Source organism: Struthio camelus, unplaced genomic scaffold, assembly GCF_040807025.1.
Source record: "Struthio camelus isolate bStrCam1 unplaced genomic scaffold, bStrCam1.hap1 HAP1_SCAFFOLD_123, whole genome shotgun sequence".
Classification (NCBI taxonomy): domain Eukaryota; kingdom Metazoa; phylum Chordata; class Aves; order Struthioniformes; family Struthionidae; genus Struthio; species Struthio camelus.
The window spans coordinates 80,676-100,845 of record NW_027182651.1 but is presented as its reverse complement, the minus strand read 5'-3'; the positions used below and the strand labels follow the sequence as shown (position 1 = coordinate 100,845).

The window sequence follows — 20,170 nt, the reverse complement described above, 5'->3', positions numbered from 1 at the left end:
GTGTTGGATGGGGGGGAGGGGCCCGGACGCCTGGGTCCCTCCCCCCCGCCACCCCCCCGGACACCTGGGCCCAGCGAGGGGGGACAGAAACCAGACCCGGCTCCGGCTATAAATACCCGGGTATTTTTTTGGGGGGGGGCAGGTCATGCGCTGGCGCGGGGGGTTATGGGATACCCGGACACCTGGGTCCCTGGGAGGGAGGTGGGGGGGGGTAAGGGGCGGGGAGGGGGTTGAGCACCCGGACGCCTGGGCCCCTGGGTCCCATCGGCTGCCAAGGACCCAGGCGTCCGGGCTCAGGGACAAGCGGGGGCGGGAAGGCCGGGGTGGGGGGGGGTGTTGCCAGGTGACGTGGGGAGCCCGGACGCCTGGGCCCCTCCTGGCCTTGTTCCCCCCCCCCCCAACCCATCCCGGACGCCTGGGCCCTTCCTGGTCTTGTTCCCCCTCCCCCCTTCCCGGACACCTGGGTCCCTCCTGGCCTTGTCCCCCCCAACCCCGGACGCCTGGGTCCCTCCTGGCCTTGTCCCCCCCAACCCCGGACGCCTGGGCCCCTCCTGGCCTTGTCCCCCCCAACCCCAGATGCCTGGGCCCCTCCTGGCCTTGTTTCCCCCCTCCCCGGACGCCTGGGCCCCTCCTGGCCTTGCCCCCCCAACCCCGGACGCCTGGGTCCCTCCTGGCCTTGTCCCCCCCAACCCCGGACGCCTGGGCCCCTCCTAGCCTTGTTTCCCCCATCCCCGGACGCCTGGGCCCCTCCTGGCCTTGTCCCCCCCAACCCCGGACGCCTGGGCCCCTCTTGGCCTTGTCCCCCCCCCCCTCCCCGGATGCCTGGGCCCCTCCCGGCCGTGGGTGGCAGCGCCCGGGGGCGGCGCCGGGGGATAAAGGGGCCCCGGGAGCGGCCGGGCCCCACGGCGCCATGGGGGGTGCAGAGGTGAGCGTGCGAGGACCCCGCGCGCGCGGCCGGGTTCCCCCCCACAATGTGGGGTGGCTGTGGGGTGGCTGAGGGGGTGCGGGGCAGCTCCTGCCGTGGGGCGGCCATGGGGGGGTGGAGAGGCAGCCATGGGGCATCCTTGGGGTGTCCGTGGGGCAGCCACGGGGCATCCATGGGGTGTCCGTGGGGCGTCTGTGGGGCAACCACGGGGCATCCATGGGGTGTCCGTGGGGCAACCATGGGACATCCATGGGGCATTCATGGGGTGTCCATGGGGCATCCTGGGGTGTCTGTGGGGCAACCATGGGGCAACCATAGAGTAACAATGGGGCATGCATGGGGCAACCATGGAGGAGCCATGGGGCAACCATGGGGCATCCATGGGGTGTCTGTGGAGCAACCACGGGGTGTCTATGGGGTGTCCGTGGGGCAACCACGGGGCATCCATGGGGTGTCTGTGGGGCAACCATGGGGCATCCATGGGGCATTCATGGGGTGTCCATGGGGCATCCTGGGGTGTCTGTGGGGCATTCATGGGGCAACCATAGAGTAACAATGGGGCATGCATGGGGCAACCATGGAGGAGCCATGGGGCATCCATGGAACATCAATGGGGCAACCACGGAGCATCAACGGGGCATGCGTGGGGCAATCACGAAGCAACCATGGAGCAACCATGTCCCCCCCCCACCCACTCCCTCTCCCACAGGTGCTGCTCCTGGGGGCCCTGTTGGGGGCTGGGGCGCCCGGGGGGGGCTCCACGGTCATGGGGGTCCCCTTGGGGGTCCCGGTGGCTCTGGGCGTCCCCCCCAGTCGCCCCCCGTGCCGCCCCGTGAACGTGACGGTGGCGGCTGAGAAGGACGAGTGTCCCCAGTGCCTGGCCGTGACCACGACGGCCTGCGGGGGCTACTGCCGGACCCGGGTAGGGACCCGGGGGGGGGACACAGGGGACGTGGGGGGACATGGGGGGTCATGGAGGGACGTGGAGGGATGTGGAGGGACATGGGGGGACACGAGGGGACATGGGGACATGGTGGGACCTGGAGGAACATGGGAGGACATGGAGGGACATGGGGGGACATGGAGGGTCACGGAGAGATGTGGAGGGACATGGGGAGACATGGGGGGACGTGGAGCGATGTGGAGGAACATGGGGGGACATGGGGGGTCACAGAGGGATGTGGAGGGACATGGGGGGACATGGGGGGACGTGGAGCGATGTGGAGGGACATGGAGGGACCTGGAGGAACATGGGGGAACATGGAGGGACATGAGGACATGGGGGGACCTGGGGGGACCTGGGGGGACCTGGGGGGTCACGGAGGGATGTGGAGGGACATGGGGGGACGTGGGGGGATGTGGAGGAACACGGGGGGACACGGGAGGACATGGGGACATGGAGGGACACAGGAGGACGTGGGGGGACATGGAGGGACACGAGGGGACATGGGCGGACACGGGGGGACACGGGAGGGACGCAGGAGGGAAACAGGAGGATGTGGGGGGGACACGGGGGGCTGTGGGCACTCGGGGGAGGTGGGGGGAAACACGAAGCCCACCCGGCGGTGGCCCTGGTGACCCCGCTGCCACCCGGCCCGCGTCCCCAGGAGCCGGTGTACCGCAGCCCGCTGGGGGGGCCGGCGCAGCAGGCCTGCGGCTACGGGGCGCTGCGCTACGAGCGCCTGGCGCTGCCGGGCTGCGCGCCGGGCGCCGACCCCACCGTCGCCGTCCCCGTGGCCCTGAGCTGCCGCTGCGCCCGCTGCCCCATGGCCACCGCCGACTGCACCGTGGCCGGCCTGGGACCCGCCTTCTGCGGCGCCCCCGCCGGCTTCGGACCCCAATAAAACTGCCTCCCCCCCAAACCCGGCTTCACCTCTGCCTGCGCCCGCTTCCACCAGGAACCTCCTGAGATACCCACCATGGGGACCCTGGGGGCTGGGAACCCCCCTGAGATACCCACCATGGGGGTCCCGATGGTTAGGAACATCACCATGGGGACCCTGGGGGCTGGGAACCCCCCTGAGATACCCACCATGGGGGTCCCGATGGTTAGGAACATCACCATGGGGGTCCTGGTGGTGAGGAACCCCTCTCTGATACCCACCTTGGGGGTCCTGGTGGCCAGGAACCCCCCAGAGATACACACCATGGGGGTCCCGATGGTTAGGAACATCACCATGGGGGTCCTGGTGGTGAGGAACCCCTCTCTGATACCCACCTTGGGGGTCCTGATGGCCAGGAACCCCCCAGAGATACACACCATGGGGGTCCCGATGGTTAGGAACATCACCATGGGGGTCCTGGTGGTGAGGAACCCCTCTCTGATACCCACCTTGGGGGACCCAGTGGCCAGGAACACCACCATGGGGGTGCTGGTGGCCGGGAACCCCCCTCTGATACCCACCTTGGGGACCCTGGTGTCCAAGACCACCACCACAGGGGTCCTGGTGCCCAGGAATACCACCGTGGGGACCTTGGTGGTGGAGAACCTCCCTGTGATACCCACCTTGAGGACCCCAGCGGCTTGGCACCCCTGTGACCCCTACCTCGGGGACCGCGGTGTCCTGGCACCCCTGGACCCCACCAGGGCGCGCGGGGACGAGGCGGGAGCCGCGGCGGCCGGGTCCGAGTGTTTATTGAGTGCAAAAGAGCGGTTCAGTTTGGCGGGTCAGCGGCGAGGGGCGGCTCTGGGGCGAATCGGGGCGATTTTGGCGCGAACCGGGGCGGCTTCGGGGCGCCCTAGATGAGGTCCATGAGGATGTCCTCCTCCATGACGCTGGGCGCCTGCACCGGCTGCAGCCCCCCCTGGGGCACGGGGCCGCGCGGGCCAGGGGGCAGCAGCATCTGGCCTGGTGGGGGAAGAGATGGGGCTCAGGGGGGTCCCCAGGGGGGTCTGGGGGTGCTCAAGGTCCCCAGGGGGTTCTGGGGGTGCCCAAGGTCCCCAGGGACAGGTTTGGGGGTCCCCAGGGGCAACTGGGGGTCCTGGGGGCAGTTCAGGGGGGTCCCGGGGGCAGTTTGGGGTGGCAATCCCGAGCAAGGGGGATGTGTGGGGCAGTTCAGGGGGGTCCCAGAGGCAGTTTGGGGGCGGGGTCCCAGGGAAAGGGGGTCTGTGGGGCAGTTCGGGGGGGGTCCCGGGGGCAGTTTGGGGGGGGGGTACCAGGGAAAGGGGGTCCGTGGGGCAGTTCAGGGGGGTCCCAGAGGCAGTTTGGGGGAGGGATCTTGAGGAAGGGGGGTCCCGGGGGCAGTTTAGGGGGGGTCCCAAGGAAAGGGGGTCTGTGGGGCAGTTCGGGGGAGGGTCCCGGGGGCAGTTTGGGGGGGGTCCCAAGGAAAGGGGGTCCGTGGGGCAGTTTGGGGGGTCCCAGAGGCAGTTTGGGGGGGGTCCCGATGAAAGGGGGTCTGTGAGGCAGTTTGGGGGGGGGTGCGCGCGTGGACTCACCTGGGAGGGGGGCGCGGGGGCCCAGCTGCCCCGGCCAGGCCTGCCCCGGGGGGGGCGGCGGGTGCAGCAAGGGCAGTTGCCCCTGGCCCAGGGCCTGGTGGGGCAGCAGGGGGGGCTGCGCCGGGGGCTGCAGGTGGTGCAGGGGCTGCTGGGGCGGGGGGACGCCCCCCTGCGGCTGCGGGGACACGGCCGGCATGTCACCGGCGGGGGGGGGGGGGAATGGGGGGCGTCACGTGTTCCCCCCCCCCGGGGCAGTTATTGCCCCTTGGTCTTTCAATGGGGGGGCTTATTGCCCCCCTAAGACCCCCCCCAGCCCTTAATTCAGGGGGCTTATTGCCCCCGATACCCCCCTAGCTCTCAATTCAGTGGGCTAATTGCTTCCTAAGACCCCTGACCCTTAATTTGGGGGGGTTATCACCCCCAAAGACCGCCCTCAGCCCTTAATTCAGGGGGCTTATTACCCCCGATACCACCCCAATCTTCAATTTTGGGGGGGGGTTATTGCCCCCTAACCCCCCCATCCTTAATTCTAGGGGCTTATTACCCCCAATACCCTCCCCAGCCCTCAATTTGGGGGGGTTATTGCTCCTTAAGACCCCCCTAGCTCTCAATTTGGGGGGGATTACTACCCCCCAATATCCCCCCAGCTCTCAATGGGGGGGGTTATTGCCCCCAATAGCCCCCCCCCCAAAACATCTAAGAGCGCTTACCACCCCTCATCAGGTAGATATTTGGGGTACCCCTAACCCTACAGTTCAGGGAACCCCCCCTGATTTTGGGGGTCCCCCCCAGGATCTGTGCCCCCCCCCCAATTTAGGGTGTCTTCCCCCCCCCCCCCCGGTCACTCACCGGCTGCTGGCTGAGCAGGAGGCTGCGGAGCTGGGGGTTGGCGCCGGGGTTTTGGGGGCGCAGCAGGGCCCCCCCGGGCTGGCTGGTGGCGGCAGCAGGGGGGGGTGGCCCGGCTGGGGGGGGTCCCGGGGCTGGGGGGGCCGAGGGGGCCGGAGGGGCAGCGGCGGAGGGGGCCGGGGGGGGCTGCTGCGCCTGCTGCTGGCTGGCGGCTGCCTGCTGCTGCGCCCGCAGCTGCAGCTGGGGGGGGGGGGAAGGTTGGGGGGGGCACCCCAAAAGGCTGGAGCCCCCCCCCCCCAAAAGCTTCCTTCTGGGTTCGGGGGGGGGGGGGGGGAGTCCCTAAATCTTCCCTTGAGCTCAAGGCGACCCCAAAATCACCCCTTGGACCACCCCCAGCTCCCCACCAGGCCCAGGGACCCCCCCCAAATCCCCTTCCAAGGGCCTGAGGGGTCTCCAAATCCCTCCAGGAGCCCCCAGTAGGCCCCCCCAGCCCCCCACCTGGCCCAGAGACCCCCCAGATCCCCCCCAAGGGCTTGAGGGATCCCCAAGTCCCCCCAGAACCCCCAAAACACCCCCCACACCCCCCAGCCTCAGGGACCCCCCCAGATCCCCCTCCAAGGGCTTGATGGGTCCCTAAATCCCCCCAGACCCCCCCCAAGGGCTTGAGAGATCCCCAAGACCCCCCAAAACCCCCAAAACACCCCCCAGACCCCCACCAGCCCCATGGACCCCCCCAGATGCCCCTCCAAGGGCTTGATGGGTCCCCAAATCCCCCCAGACCGCCCCCCAGCCACAGGGACCCCCCCCCAGATCCCCCTCCAAAGCCTTGACAGGTCCCCAAATCCCCCAGAACCCCTCAAAACACCCCCCAGACCCCCCCCAGCCCTAGAAACCCCCCTCAGCTCCCCTCACAGGAGCCCAAGGTGCCCCCAATCCCCCCTAAATAGCCCCTGCTCCCCCTCCAAGGGCCTGAGCCCCCCCCAAGCTCCCCCTAGAGCCCCCCCCCCAAATTCTCCAGTCCCCACCAGGCTCTGCTGCCGCTGCTGCTCCTCCATGATGCCCACGGTGGCCAAGGCCGGGCTCACCTGCTGCCCCGGCATCTGCCAAAAATTTGGGGGGGGTGAGGTGAGGGGGGGGGGTCAGGAACCCCCCCCGGACCCCCTCATGCCCCCGTCCCCCCCTTACCTGCGGCTGCACGGCCCCGGCCACGGGCAGGGCGCCCGGCTGTTTAGGCAAGAAGGAGGCAGCGCCGGGCACCGCCGCTGACCCCCCCAGCTGCAAGGAGATTTGGGGGGGGGGCCAAGAATTAGGGTGGGGGGGCACCCAGGAGATCCCCCCCACTTGAGGGTGGGGGAAGGGAGGTGGCTCCGGGGGTGGGTAGCCCTTTTAAGGGGGGCTTGGGAGGCTGCTGGGATCCCCCCCCCCCCAGTGCAGGGAGGGTTTGGGGGAAGTTGGGGGGTTTTGGAGGTGTCAGGGGGGTCCTAGGTGTGTTTGGGGGTGTCATGAGGGGTGATGGGTGCCCAGAACTGGGGTGGGGGTGGCTGTTGGGGTCTTACAGGTAGCCCAGGGGGGAGGTTGGGGAGTCTGGATCACCGAGGGGGGGTTCTGGGTGCTCCAGAGGGGACTATGGGTGTCCTGGGGGGGCCTGGGTGGCCCAGAGGAGGTTCTGGGTGGCCCTGGGTGCTCCAGAGGGGGCTGTGGGTGTCCTGGGGGGGAGTCTGGGTGGCCCAGAGGAGGTTCTGGGTGGCCCTGGGTGCTCCAGAGGGGACTATGGGTGTCCTGGGGGGGCCTGGGTGGCCCAGAGGAGGTTCTGGGTGGCCCTGGGTGCTCCAGAGGGGGCTGTGGGTGTCCTGGGGGGGGAGTCTGGGTGGCCCAGAGGAGGTTCTGGGTGGCCCTGGGTGCTCCAGAGGGGGCTGTGGGTGTCCTGGGGGGGAGTCTGGGTGGCCCAGAGGAGGTTCTGGGTGGTCCTGGGTGCTCTAGAGGGGGCTGTGGGAGTCCTGAGGAGGTCTGGGTGGCCCTAAGGGTGCTCTGGGTGCCCTCCTGGGTGCCCTAAAAGAGGCTGTGGGCACCCCAGAAAACCTGTAGGTGATCTAGGTGTCTCAGAGAAGACTGTAGGTGCTATAGGGGGGCTGTAGGCACCCCGGGGGGGGTGCGGGGGTGCCTTACACTGCGCTGCTGCTCGATCTTCTGCTGCTGGACCTGCTTGTGGTTGGTGATGACCTGGCGGATGCCGTTGACGAAGCCGCTCTGGTCGTAGGGGATGAGGCCCATGAAGATCTTCTTCTTGGAGGAGTAGAGCAGCATGAGGACGCGCACCTCGCAGGGCGCCGTGTGCGGGAAGTGCACGCAGCCCGCCTGGGGACAGGGGGACGGCCGTCAGGCGGGTACGGGCACGCACATGGGGCTCGGGGATGCCCCATGGTGCCCACCAAGGCATAGGGACACGTACACGGGGCTTGGGGATGCCCCATGGTGTCCACTAGAGCATGGGGACACGCACATGGGCTCAGGGACGCCCCATGGTGCCCACCAAGGCATAGGGACACGTACACGGGGCTTGGGGACGCCCCATGGTGTCCACTAGAGCATGGGGACACTCACACGGGGTTGGGGGCACCCCATGGTGCCCACCTAGGGCTGCTGAAAGGGGACAAAAGGGACCCAGGGGACTGGGGTGGGACCTGGGGAGAATATGGGGGGGTCCGTGGGGAGACACGGGGGGCTGCAGGGTGACACGGCGGGACCCAAAGGGCTGTGGGGGGACATGGGGTGACACAAAGGATCCGGGGGACATGGGGGGAACCAGGGTGACACGGTGGTGGTGGGGAACCGCGGGGTCTCACAGGACCGATGTCCCCGACGCGGCAGAGAGTGGGGACTGAGGAGGGGACGGGGACCGTGGGGTGGCTTTGGGGGGCTGCGAGGGGCTGCGGGGGGGGACGCAGGGGGCTTACGAAGCCGTTGCCCATGATGCGGTAGAGTCCCTTGAGCGACTCCAGGTCCTTGTTGGTGAAGTGGAACTGGACCATGCGCGAGTTCCTAAACAGAGGTCCCAGCGTGGTCTGGGGGGGGATGGGGGGGGTCAGAGGGACCCCGACCCCCCATTTCTTCCCCCCCTCCGTGCTGGGGACCCCCAACACCCCCCTAGGCTGCAGGGAGGTCCCCAAAGTCACCCAAGAGGAGCCAAGGGCACCCCAAAACCCACCAGGAAGGAGAGAGACCTTGGAGCCATCTAAAGGGCTTCAGGGAGACCCCTAAGCCCCCTCAAAAAGGGCTCTTGGACACCCCAAATCTTCTCGGGGGGAGAAAGAGACCCCCCCCAACCCCCCCAAAAGGGCTCAATGACCCCCCCAACCCTTCCTGGGGGAAAGAGAAGACCTTAAACCCACCTAAAGGGGCTTAAGGAGACCCCAGAATGTTTTTGGGGGGTAGGAGACACCCTGACACCACTAAGAGATCGGGGAGCCCCCACCCCGAGCCCCCGCAAAGGGGGTCGAGGACACCCTAAAATCTCGTTGGGGGACAAGGAAGAGCCCCAAATCACCTAAAGAGGATCACGGAGACCCTCAAAACCTTAGTGGGGGGCTCAAAGAGACCCTAAAACCTCCTAAAGGGGTTCAGCAGGTCTCCAAACCACATTGGGGGTTCAAGGAAACCCCAAAGACTTTAGCAGGGGCCTCAAGAAGACCCCAAAACCACCTAAGGGGGTTCAGGAGACCCCCAAAACTTTAGTGAGGGCGAGTCAGGGAGCCCTAAAGGCACCTAAAGGGGTTCAGGGAGACCCCAAAACCTTAACGGGACACCAGGATAACCCCAAATGCATCTAAAAGAGGTTCAGAAAGACTCCAAGATCTTAGTAGGGGCTCAAGGACCCCCCAAAACCTCAGCAGGGGGCTCAGAGTGACCCCAAAGCCTCAGGGGGGGCAGGGAACTCCCCAAACCCCCTCCAAGGGCATCTAGGACCCCCCAAAGACCCCCAGGGGTGCCCCCAACCTCCCGTGCGCCCCCCAAAACTTGGGGGGGGGGGGTCCCGCTGTCCCCTCCCCAACCCCGTCGGGCTCACCAGGAGCTGCTGCGGGATGAGCTGCATGATGAGCTTCTGCGGCCACTGGTCCGTCTTCCTGGAGGGGAAAGGAGGACAAAGGTGACGTCGGGTGACAACGGGTGACGCCGGGGGGTCCCCTGAGCCCCCTCCCGGCCCCGGCCCCCCCCCCCGGCCCCGCTCACAGGTTCTCGCCGGGGTTCACGTAGACCTGGCAGGGCAGCGAGCGCGTCAGCTTGGTGCTCGAGTCCACCGAGGCCGGCTTGGGCTTCTGGGGGGGGGGGGGCACGGGGGTGTCGGGGGGGGGAGCTGAGACCCCCTTGTGTCGCCCCCTCGAGCCCCTCCTGCCCTCCACAGCCCCTCGACACCCCCTCCTGCCCCTCCAACCCTCCTGACCCCCCACGGCCCCCTGACACCCTCTCTCACCCCCCTCAAACCTCCTACCCCCCCACAACAACCCCCCAACACCCCCTCCTACCCCCCCAGCACCCACGGGTGCCCCCTGCTCCCCTCCTGCCACTCCAGCCCCGTTACACACCAGCTCCCCCCCACCTCAGGAACCCTTGAACCCCTGTAGACCCCCCCCCAGCACCCATAGGTGCCCCCAACCCCCCCCAGCACCCATAAGGTGCCCCAGCACCCATGGGTGCCCCCCGCTCACCTCCTGCCACTCCAGCACCCTGCTCCAGACCAGCCCCCCCACCTTGGGAACCCTTGAACTCCTCCAGACCCCCCCCCCACATCACCCATAGGTGCCCCCATACCCCCCAGCACCCATGGGTGCCCCCCGCTCACCTCCTGCCACTCCAGCACCCCGCTCCAAGCCAGCACCTTGTTGCTCACCGACTGCTGGGCCCCGGCCAGGGGGGTGGCCCCCAGTGGGGGGGCGGTGGGCTGGGGGGCCCCGGTGCTGGGGGGCCCCGCGCTGGGCTGGGGGGCAGCGTCAGGGCACCCAGAGGGCCCCCCCGACCCTCCCCAATGACCCTAGGGACCCCCCCCGATCTTACCCGCACCCATAGGGACCCTTCCGACTCCCCCCCCCCAAGACCCCTCCCGCCAGAACCCTAGGGTCCCCCTGACCATAGGGACACCTTGGGGGGGGGGTCAGGCTGGTCTGAGTCCCCCAACTCCTCCCCAATCCCCCTCCCCACCCCATAGACACCCCGGGAGGGTCCCCAGGGTGCTCGACCCTCCCCAAATCCACCTATAACCCATACAGACCCCCCCAGACCCCCCCCAAACCATAGGCACCCCAAGAGGGTCCCTAGGGTGCTCTGAGCCTCCCCAAACCCCCCTCCCCACGCCACTGACACCCCAGGAGGATCCCTAGGGTGCTCCGAGGCCCCCAAACCCCCCTCCCCACCCCACAGACACCCCAAGAGGGTCCCTAGGGTGCTCCGAGCCCCCCCAAGCCCCCCTCCCCACCCCACTGACACCCCAAGAGGGTCCCTAGGGTGCTCCGAGCCCCCCCAAGCCCCCCTCCCCACCCCACTGACACCCCAGGACGGTCCCTAGGGTGCTCTGAGCCCCCCCTCCCAGTACTCACCATGGGGGGGGCACCAGGCTGGGCGGGGGGCTGCGGGGGACCGGGGGGCAGCAGGCCAGGGCCGGGGGGGGCCGGGGGGGCGCCGGGCAGTTTGGGGGCCAGCGAGGCGATGGGGCCGGCAGGCAAAGCCGGGGCAGGCGCCTGGCTGAAGGGGGGCTGCAGGGGGGGCAGCGAGGAGACTGGGGGGGGGGGAGACACGGGGGGGGGTCAGGGGGGTGCCCTGGGGAAGACACCCCCCACCCCAGGCACCGCATGGGCTTGGGAGACCCCTGAAAACAGGGGAACCCCCCCCCCAAAAACACGGTTGGGAACCAAAATGGGGGGGGGGGAAGGAAGACCCCCCCCTTCCCCAAATGACGGGACCCCAAAAAGGGAAGGGGGTGGAAAACGGGGAGAGACCACCCTAGATAGGCAAAAAATACCCCAAAATGGGGAGAAGAGCCCAAAAATGGGGAGAAGAGCCCAAAAATGGGGGAAGGACCCCTCCAAGCAGAGAGGGACCCAGAAATGGGGGGAGGACCCCCAAAATGAGGCATCCCCCAAAATAGGAAGACAGAAATGGGAAAATGACCCTAAAAACAAGGGGGAGGACCCCCCCCACAAAAGGGGAGAACCCCAAAGTGGGGGAAGAACTCTCCAAAATAGGGGGAGGACCCCCAAAAATGGGGAGAGCCCCCCAGAAATTGGAGAGAGCCCCCCCAAAATGGAGGTGGGAGACAAGGGGGGACAAACCCCCCAAAACGGGCTACAGAAATGACAGAACGACCCCAAATTAGGGGAAGACCCCCCCAAAGTGAAAGCACCCCAAAAGAGGCCACAGCCCCCCCCAAACTGGGACTGACCCCCAAAACGAAGAGCAGACCCCCCTCACCCATCACGACCCCCATGCGCTGCCTCCCGCAGCCGAGCGACCCCCGAATACTGGGGTGAGAACCCCCCAAATAGGGGGAAACTCCCTCCAAATAGTGGGAAACCCCAAAATGAGGGGGGACCCCCCCAAAAATGTGTCCCCCCCCCCATACTCACAGCGCGTGGCCAGGCTCTTCTGGCTCTTGGCGGCCTCCACGGCCGACTGGGCGGCAGCTTGGGCGGCGTTGAGGGTGCTGGGGGGGGGCACCTGGGTGGGGGGGGGTACAGGGGGGTGAGGGGGGGTTAACAGAGCCGGACACCCCCCTCCCCAAAACCCCCCCACGGGGCCGGATGTACCTGGTAGGGCTGCGAGACGGGGGGCAGCGGCTGCTGGGGGGCCGGGGGCAGCTGGGGGGCGGCGGGGGGCAGCTGGGGGGGGGCCACGGCCGGCTTGGGCTGGGGGGGGCCGGAGCCGGCGGCGCTGCCCACTGTGGGGGGGGGGATAAAGGAGGGGGGGAGTGAGGGGTTTTGGGGGGGGTGAGCCCCCAAATCTGCCCTCAGTCCCCCCCCGCCACGATCCCACCCCCCCCAAATCAGCTCTAAACCCCAAATCTACTCTAATTCCCCCCAAATCCTCCCCCAAATTCCCCCTAATCCCCCCCGACACCCCAAATCCTCTCTGAATCCCCCCCCAATGCCCCCAAGCACCCTCCAAATAAACCTAAATTCTCCTTAATCCCCCCTCAAATCCCCCAAACCCTCTCCAGGTCCCCCCAATCCCCCCCCAAATCCCCCCAATCTTCCTCCAAATCTCCTCAACCTCCCCAAAATCCCCCTCAAATCCCCCCAAGTCCCCCCTAACCCCCCCAAATCCCCCCCAAGCCTCCCATAACCCCCCCAAATCCCCCCAACCTCCCTCTAAATCCCCCCGGAACCCTCCCCAAAAACCCCGGAACCCCCCCAAATCCCCCCAACCTCCCTCTAAATCCTCCCTAACCCCCCCAAATCCCCCCACCTCCCTCCAAATCCCCCCAATCCCCTCCAAGTCCCCCCATAATCCCCCCAAATCCCCCTGGAACCCCCCCAAATCCCCCTTAAGTCCCCCCACCTCCCTCCAAATCCCCCCGAAACCCCCATAACCCCCCAAATCCCCCATAACTCCCCCAAATCCCCCTCAAATCCCCACCTCCCTCCAAATCCCCCATAACCCCCCCAAATCCCCCCCAACCTCCCTCCAAATACCCCATAACCCCCCCAAATCCCCCCCAACCTCCCTCCAAATACCCCATAACCCCCCCAAATCCCCCCCAACCTCCCTCCAAATACCCCATAACCCCCCAAATCCCCCCCAACCTCCCTCCAAATACCCCATAACCCCCCCAAATCCCCCTCAAATCCCCCTGGAACCCCCCCAAATCCCCCCAACCTCCCTCCAAATCCCCCATAACCCCCTCAAATCCCCCCAGAACCTCCCCAAATCCCCCCGGAACCCTCCCGGAAGCCCCCCGGAAGCCCCCCGCCGGCGCACCGGGCAGGGCCACGCCGCGGATGAGGACGAGGTGCCGCGGGTCCTGGCTGTAGTCCTTGGGCTGCGCCTCGAGCAGCCCCCCCGGACCGGCCTTCTCGAAGAGCGCCCGCAGCGCCGGCAGCTTCCGCGGGGCCACCACCGAGAAGTGGATGCCGCGCTGCCGCGCGCCCCGCCGTCACCCTCCCCGCCTCGGGACGCCCCGAGGTGCTCCCTCTCCCCCCATCCGCCCTCCAAGGGGCCCAGGCGTTCGGGACACCCAGGGACACCCCGGCCTGCAGGACACCTCAGATACCCCGGTGGGACCCAAGCGTTCGGGACACCCGGGGACACCCTGGCCTGCAGGACACCTCAGATACCCCGGTGGGACCCAAGCGTTTGGGACACCCGGGGACACCCTGGCCTGCAGGACACCTCAGACACCCCGGTGGGACCCAAGCGTTCGGGACACCCAGGGACACCCTGGCCTGCAGGACACCTCAGATACCCCGGTGGGACCCAAGCGTTCGGGACACCCGGGGACACCCCGGCCTGCAGGACACCTCAGATACCCCGGTGGGACCCAAGCGTTCGGGACACCCCGGCCTGCAGGACACCTCAGATACCCCGGTGGGACCCAAGCGTTCGGGAAACCGGGGACACCCCGGCCTCCAGGACCTCCCAGATGTCCTGGTGGGACCCAGGTGTTTGGGACATCTGGGGACACCCTGAGCTCCAAGACACCAGAGACACCCTGGTGGGACCCAGGTGTCTGGGACACCCGGTGCCACCCCAGTCTCCAAGATACCCTAGACACCCCAGTGGAACCAAGGTGTTTGGGACACTCAGCACTACCCCAGGCTCCAGGACACCCGAGACACTCTGGTGACCCAAGACATCTCAGTGGGACCCTGGTGCCCAGGACCCCAGGGACACCCTGGTGGGTCCCACCAGAGTGTCCTGGCTGTCTCAGGTCCCATGGTGCTCCCAGGGTGCCAAAGACCTAGGTCCCGCCACGGTGTCCCAGACACCACGGTGTCCCCGGGTGTCCCACACGCCTGGGTCCCACCACGGTGCCCCAAACACCACGATGTCCCCAGGTGTCTCAGGTACCTGGGTACCACCACAGTGTCCCACACATCTCGGTCCCACCATGGTGCCCCAAACACCACGATGTCCCCAGGTGTCCCACACACCTCGGTCCCACCACGGTGCCCCAAACACCACGATGTCCCCAAGCGTCTCAGATACCTGGTTCCCACCATGGTGTCCCACACACCTCAGTCCGACCACGGTGCCCCAAACACCACGATGTCCCCAAGCGTCTCAGATACCTGGCTCCCACCACGATACCCCAAACACCACGATGTCCCCAGGTGTCTCAGATACCTGGCTCCCACCACGGTGTCCCACACACCTCGGTCCCACCACGGTACCCCAAACACCACGATGTCCCCGCCTATCCCACGTGCCTGTATCCCACCACTACGTCCCAGCTACCCCAAACTGATGTTCCTCCGCTCCCGGCCGCGTCCCTCACCCCACCCCGTCCCCACCTACCCCGCCTCGCCCTGACGCCCCTCGGCAGCCCGGCGAGCACCCCGGGGCCCAGGCGTCCGGCTCACCTCGCCGATGCGCTGCGCCAGGTTCTCGGTGCTGTAGCCCGAGTACGTGGTGCTCTCCACGGCCGGCAGCAGGTAGGGCGGCGAGTTGCAGATGAGCACGCACACCTTGTGTGTCTGCCCGCTGCGGGCAGGCCGGCTGCTGGCACCTCAGGGTGGCGGGGCACCCTAGGGTGCACACCCCGGCCGGGGGGGGGGGGATTCCCGGTGGGCAAAGGGATGTGGGGTTGGGGCAGTGCGGGGGGATTTCCAGGGTGGTGGTGGTGGGGAGGGATGAGGGCTTGGGGGGGGGTGTTGGGGGCACCCTGGGGTGGTGGGGGGCACCCTAGGGAGTGGGGATCACGTGGGGGCACCTGTGGGGAGAGAGGGAATGGGGGGATGGGGGATGTTGGGAGCACTCTGGGGTGGTGGGGGGCACCCATGGGAGCCTGGGGGGTGGGGATCATATGGGGGCACCCGTGGGGAGAGAGGGAATGGGGGGCTGGGGGGGTGTTGGGGGCCCCCTGAGGCAGTGGGGGGCACCCAGGGGAACCCCTGGGGACACGGGGATGTGGGGCTAGGGGGGTGTTGGGGGCACCCTAGGCACCCCTGGGGCAGTGGGGGGCACCCAGGGGGGGCAGAGAGCACCCAGGGGACCCCCCTCTCCCGGGGCAGGGGGACGTGCGGCTGGGGCACCCAGGGGACACAGGGACGGGGTGCTGGGGGGGGTTGTTGGGGGCACTCAGGGGAGTCCTGAGGGGAAAAAGGATGTGGGGCTGGGGGGGAATATCGGGAGCACCCTTGGGTGGTGGTAGTGGGGGGGGGCACCCTGGGGACCCCCAAGAAGGCAGCAAAACGGGAGCGTTTTGGGGCAAAGCCATCCAGAGCGGCACAGCGGGACGGAGAAGACGAGGATGTGGGGGGGGGGGTCGAAAAAGGAGACCACCCAGGGTCAGGGGGGCACCCTAGGGTGGGGGGGAGCACCCTGGGGTGGGGGGCACCCTCACATCTGCTCCCGCATCTTCTTGAAGTCGTCGAAGAGCTGCAGGGCCGTGCTGAGCCCCTCGGCGATGAGGCTGCAGCTCTCGCCCCCCCCACCCACGAACCTGCCGGGGGGGGGGGGGGGAAGAGACGTATGAGGGGCCCAGGAGTCCGGGCCCCCTGCCCTCCCCCCCCCACCCTAGTGGAGTCCCGGCACCCCCCCCACCCCCGTTTTGCTGCCTTTTTTGGGTACCCCCACCCTGAACTACCCCTGTTTTTGTTGCCCCCCCCAGGGTCCCCCCACCCCTCTGGGTGCCCCCCACCCAGAAATGCCCCCCTGCCCCCCCTTGGGGTGCCCCCCCCCGTTCTGCCCCCCTGGGTGCCACTCACCCTGTCCTGCTCCCCACCTTGGGGTGTTGGGGTGCCCCCCACCCTGTCCCATCCCACCCCAGGGTGCCCCCCACCCTGTCTAGCTGCCCCCTAGGGTGCCCCCCACCCTGTCCCATCCCCCCCCAGGGTGCCCACCACCCTGTCCAGCTACCCCCCAGGGTGCCCCCCACCCCCATCCAGCTGCCCCCTACCCTGTCCCATCCGCCTCTGGGTGCCCCCCACCCCATTCTGCCACCCCCATGGGTGCCCCCCATCCCATCCTGCTGCCCCCTAGGGTGCCCCCCATCCCCAAGGGTGCCCCCCACCCCATGCTACTACCCCTTACCCTGTCCTATCCACCCCAGGGTGCCCCCAAACATGCCCTGCTGCCCCCTAGGGTGCCCCCCACCCCATCCTGCTGCCCCCTAGGGTGCCCCCCACCCCAGGGTGCCCCCCCGGGCGCTCACTGGACGCGGTCGAGCCAGGTGAGGAACTCGTGGGCGCTGCTGGTGGGCGCGTGGCTCTGCACGTACGACTCGGGGGCGCAGTCCACCGCGTTGAACACCACCAGGCTGTACTGCGTACCCCCAAACTACCCCCCCGGGACACCCAGCGGGTGACGCACCGCGTCCCGGGGGGGACGCACTGCTCCAGGGGTGCGGGGGACACCGGGGCGCGGGGGACACCGGGAGCCAGGGGCACAGTCCACCGCGTTGAACACCACCAGGCTGTACTGCGTACCCCCAAACTACCCCCCCGGGACACCCAGCGGGTGACGTACCACGTCCCGGGGGTGACGCACCGTGCGGGGGGGGACGCACCGCTCCAGGGGCGCGGGGGACACGGGGGCGCGGGGGACACCGGGAGCCAGGGGCACAGTCCACCGCGTTGAACACCACCAGGCTGTACTGCGTACCCCCAAACTACCCCCCCGGGACACCCAGCGGGTGACGCACCGCGTCCCGGGGGTGACGCACCGTGCGGGGGGGGACGCACCGCTCCAGGGGCGCGGGGGACACCGGGAGCCAGGGGCACAGTCCACCGCGTTGAACACCACCAGGCTGTACTGCGTACCCCCAAACTACCCCCCACCCCGGGACACCCAGCGGGTGACGCACCACGTCCCAGGGGTGACACACCCCACCAAGAGGGGGTCCCCGACCACCCCCCACCCCCAAATCCCTGCCCTCGCCCCCCCTTTACTCACGTCACCCCCGAAGTCGGTCTCGGCCGGGGGTCCCCCGTTGAAGTACCTGTAGCAGGAGACGGTTGCAGGGGAACCTCCATTTTTGGGGGGGGTCCTTGGGTGTTGGAGGTTTTGGGGGGTCCTCAGGGTTTAAGGGGATCCCCAGACACTTTGGGGGGGTCCTTGGTGTTTGGGGGGCCCCAAATATTCGGGGGGGTGAGTGGTTTGGGGGGGTTCTCAGGGGTTCGGGGGAGATTCTAGAGGATTTTGGGGGGCATCATGGGGTTTGGGGGGGCTCCAGGTGTTTTTGAGGGGGGTCCCTGAGGTTTGGGGGGCCCTGAGGGTGGGGAGGGCCAAGAATGTTGGGAGGATCCCCAAGAAATTGAGGGGGTTTCAAGGGGGGGTTGTAGAAGGTCCCCAGGGGTTTGGGCCGGCCCTGAGGAGTTTTGGGGGGTCCCTAAGGGTTTGGGGGGAATCTTAGAAGTTTTGGGGGGTCCCTAGGGGGCTTGGGGGGATCCTCAAGGGATGCAAGCAAGTTTTGGGGAACTTTCCATCATTTTGGATGGATCCTTTAGGAGTTGGGGGGGCCCCAAAGGTTTAAGGGGGGGAAACCTGGGGTTGGGGGCACCTACAAGGTTTTGAGGGGTCCCCAAGGTTTTTTGGGGGGCCCTCAAGGTTTTGGGGGGGGCTCAAAGGGCTTTGGGGACCCCCCCTGGGTTTTGAGAGGGGGGATCTCTTGGGATTTGGGGTGGCCCCGAGCTTTTTGTGGGGGGGGCTCCCCAAAATTTGGAGCCCCCTGGAAGCAGCAAGAGTTTTGGGGGCAATTCCCGGAGTTTAGGAAGGTCCTAGAGACTTCAGGGGGGTCCGCGGGGTTTCGGGGGGGCACCCAAAGTTTCGAGGGGGTCCCCAGGGTGTTGGGGGGGGGTGCAGGTTTTTTGGGGGGGGGGGGGGCTCACTCGATGGCGGGCAGCAGGTAGTGCTTGCGCAGGGCCTCGAAGTGGGGGCCCAGGTTGGCCGTGCCCTCCACCACGAACACCACGTCGGCCACCATGGCGGGGGGGGGCTCCAGCGCCGGCACCACCATGGCCCCCGCGGGTGCTGGCGGGGGGGGGGGGAAAAGGACAGCACCCATGGGACCCTCCCCGACACCCACGTGCCCCCCCCCAAACTCTCTTCTACCCACAGTTCTCGCCTGACGTGTGAGGCCCCCCCCGCCCCGGCACCCATGGACTCCCCTCAGTCCTCCTCTCCCCCCCCCAGCACCCATGGGGCCCCCTTAACCCTCCCCAGCACCCATGAGCCGCCCTCAGCCCCCAGGGACCCCCCTAGGACCCATAGGTGCCCCCGACACCCATAGGTGCCCCTCAACCCCCATGGACCCCCAACTCCCCCGGCACCTATAGACCCCCTTAACCCCCATAGAACCCCCACCCATAGTCCCCCCTAGACCCCTATGGACCCCCCCCCAGCACCTATAGACCCTCTCAAGGCCCATAGACCCCCCTTCCACCTATACACCCGCTCGACCCCAATGGGCCCCCCTCGACACCCCTAGCACCCATGAACCCTCCCTGGCACCCATAGACCCCCTCGACCCACACAGACCCCGCCAGCACCCGTGGGTCCCCCTTGACCCCCCCCCGGCATCCATAGACTCTTCCACCCCCACAGACCCCCCCCTGGCACCCATAGGACCCCTTTGACCTCCCCTAGTACCTATAGATCCCCATAACCCCCCCCTCGACCCCAGTGGGCACCCAAAGACCCCCTCAGCCCCCATAGAACCCCCCCGGCACCCATGGACCCCCTCAACCCCCCCAAAGAACCCCCCCGGCACCCATGGGCCCCCTCAACCCCCCATAGAACCCCCCCCCAGCACCCATGGGCCCCCTCAACCCCCACAGACCCCCCCCAGCACCCATAGGACCCCTTTGACCTCCCCTGGCACCTATAGATCCCCATAAGCCCCCCCTCAACCCCAGCGGGCACCCACAGACCCCCTCGACCCCCATATAGCCACTCAGCACCCATGGGCCCCCCTCGACCCCACCCGGCACCCATAGACCCTCTCAACCACCCCTGGCACCCACAGACCCCCTCGGCCCCCCCGGCACCCATGGGCCCCCTCAACCCCCACAGACCCCCCCCCAAGCACCCATGAGCCCCCTCAACCCCCCTAGACCCCCCAAGCACCCATGGGCCCCCTCAACCCCCACAGACCCCCCCGGCACCCATAGACCCCCCTCAACCCCCACAGACTCCCCCCAAGCACCCATGGGCCCCCTAGACCCCTCTAGACCCCCCCGGCACCCATAGACCCCCCTCAACCCCTCTAGACCCCCCCAAGCACCCATGGGCCCCCTAGACCCTGCTAGACCCCCCCGGCACCCATAGACCCCCCTCAACCCCTCTAGACCCCCCCGGCACCCATGGGCCCCCTCAACCCCCACAGACCCCCCCCAAGCACCCATGGGTCCCCTAGACCCCTCTAGACCCCCCCGGCACCCATAGACCCCCCTCAACCCCTCTAGACCCCCCCAAGCACCCATGGGCCCCCTCAACCCCTCTAGACCCCCCCGGCACCCATAGACCCCCTCGACTCGACCCCCCCCCGGCACCCATAGACCCCCCCCGCCGGCCACCGTACCGTCCACTTCCTCTTCGGCGCGAGCCGGCGGCTGCCGGAACTGCTCCCCTTCCGGTCCGCCCGCCGCCGCCGCGCATGCGCGGGGAGGGAGGGGCGGGGCGAGCCCTGGCCCCGCCTCCCCCGCCGTCGCCGCGGCAACCGCTTCGCTCCCGGCAGGCGCCGCGCGGCGCCAGCGCGCCGGACATGGCGGCGGCCGGCGGGGCCTGAGCGGCGGCACCGGCACCGGCACCGGCACCGG

The 20,170-nt window shown here is 68.2% G+C and overlaps 2 protein-coding genes across 4 annotated transcripts; one reads left to right on the top strand and one right to left on the bottom strand.

Annotated features, from left to right (window-relative positions):
- The first annotated feature begins 867 nt into the window (after positions 1–867).
- Positions 868–3,438, top strand: LOC138065119 (lutropin subunit beta). 2 transcript variants are annotated; one of them, XM_068929310.1, is made up of 3 exons: positions 868–925; positions 1,635–1,847; positions 2,536–3,438. In XM_068929310.1, exons 1-3 carry the CDS (start codon positions 911–913, stop codon positions 2,767–2,769), a joined length of 462 nt encoding a protein of 153 aa, XP_068785411.1. In that variant the 5' UTR covers positions 868–910; the 3' UTR covers positions 2,770–3,438. The 2 variants fall into 2 exon arrangements, with proteins under 2 accessions (XP_068785411.1, XP_068785410.1); XM_068929309.1 differs by having other exon boundaries at positions 2,533–3,438.
- Positions 3,439–3,542: 104 nt separating this feature from the next.
- On the bottom strand, positions 3,543–20,052 carry MED25 (mediator complex subunit 25). 2 transcript variants are annotated; one of them, XM_068929307.1, is made up of 20 exons: positions 19,933–20,052; positions 18,242–18,383; positions 17,307–17,352; positions 16,567–16,691; positions 15,757–15,855; positions 14,774–14,894; positions 13,173–13,329; positions 12,002–12,132; positions 11,822–11,912; positions 10,796–10,974; positions 10,045–10,179; positions 9,435–9,520; positions 9,271–9,328; positions 8,162–8,269; positions 7,374–7,562; positions 6,393–6,482; positions 6,233–6,307; positions 5,211–5,447; positions 4,362–4,536; positions 3,543–3,774 (listed from the first exon to the last, which is right to left on the bottom strand). In XM_068929307.1, exons 2-20 carry the CDS (start codon positions 18,367–18,369, stop codon positions 3,665–3,667), a joined length of 2,340 nt encoding a protein of 779 aa, XP_068785408.1. In that variant the 5' UTR covers positions 18,370–18,383; positions 19,933–20,052; the 3' UTR covers positions 3,543–3,664. The 2 variants fall into 2 exon arrangements, with proteins under 2 accessions (XP_068785408.1, XP_068785409.1); XM_068929308.1 differs by having other exon boundaries at positions 3,543–3,724; positions 4,495–4,536.
- Positions 20,053–20,170: the final 118 nt, after the last annotated feature.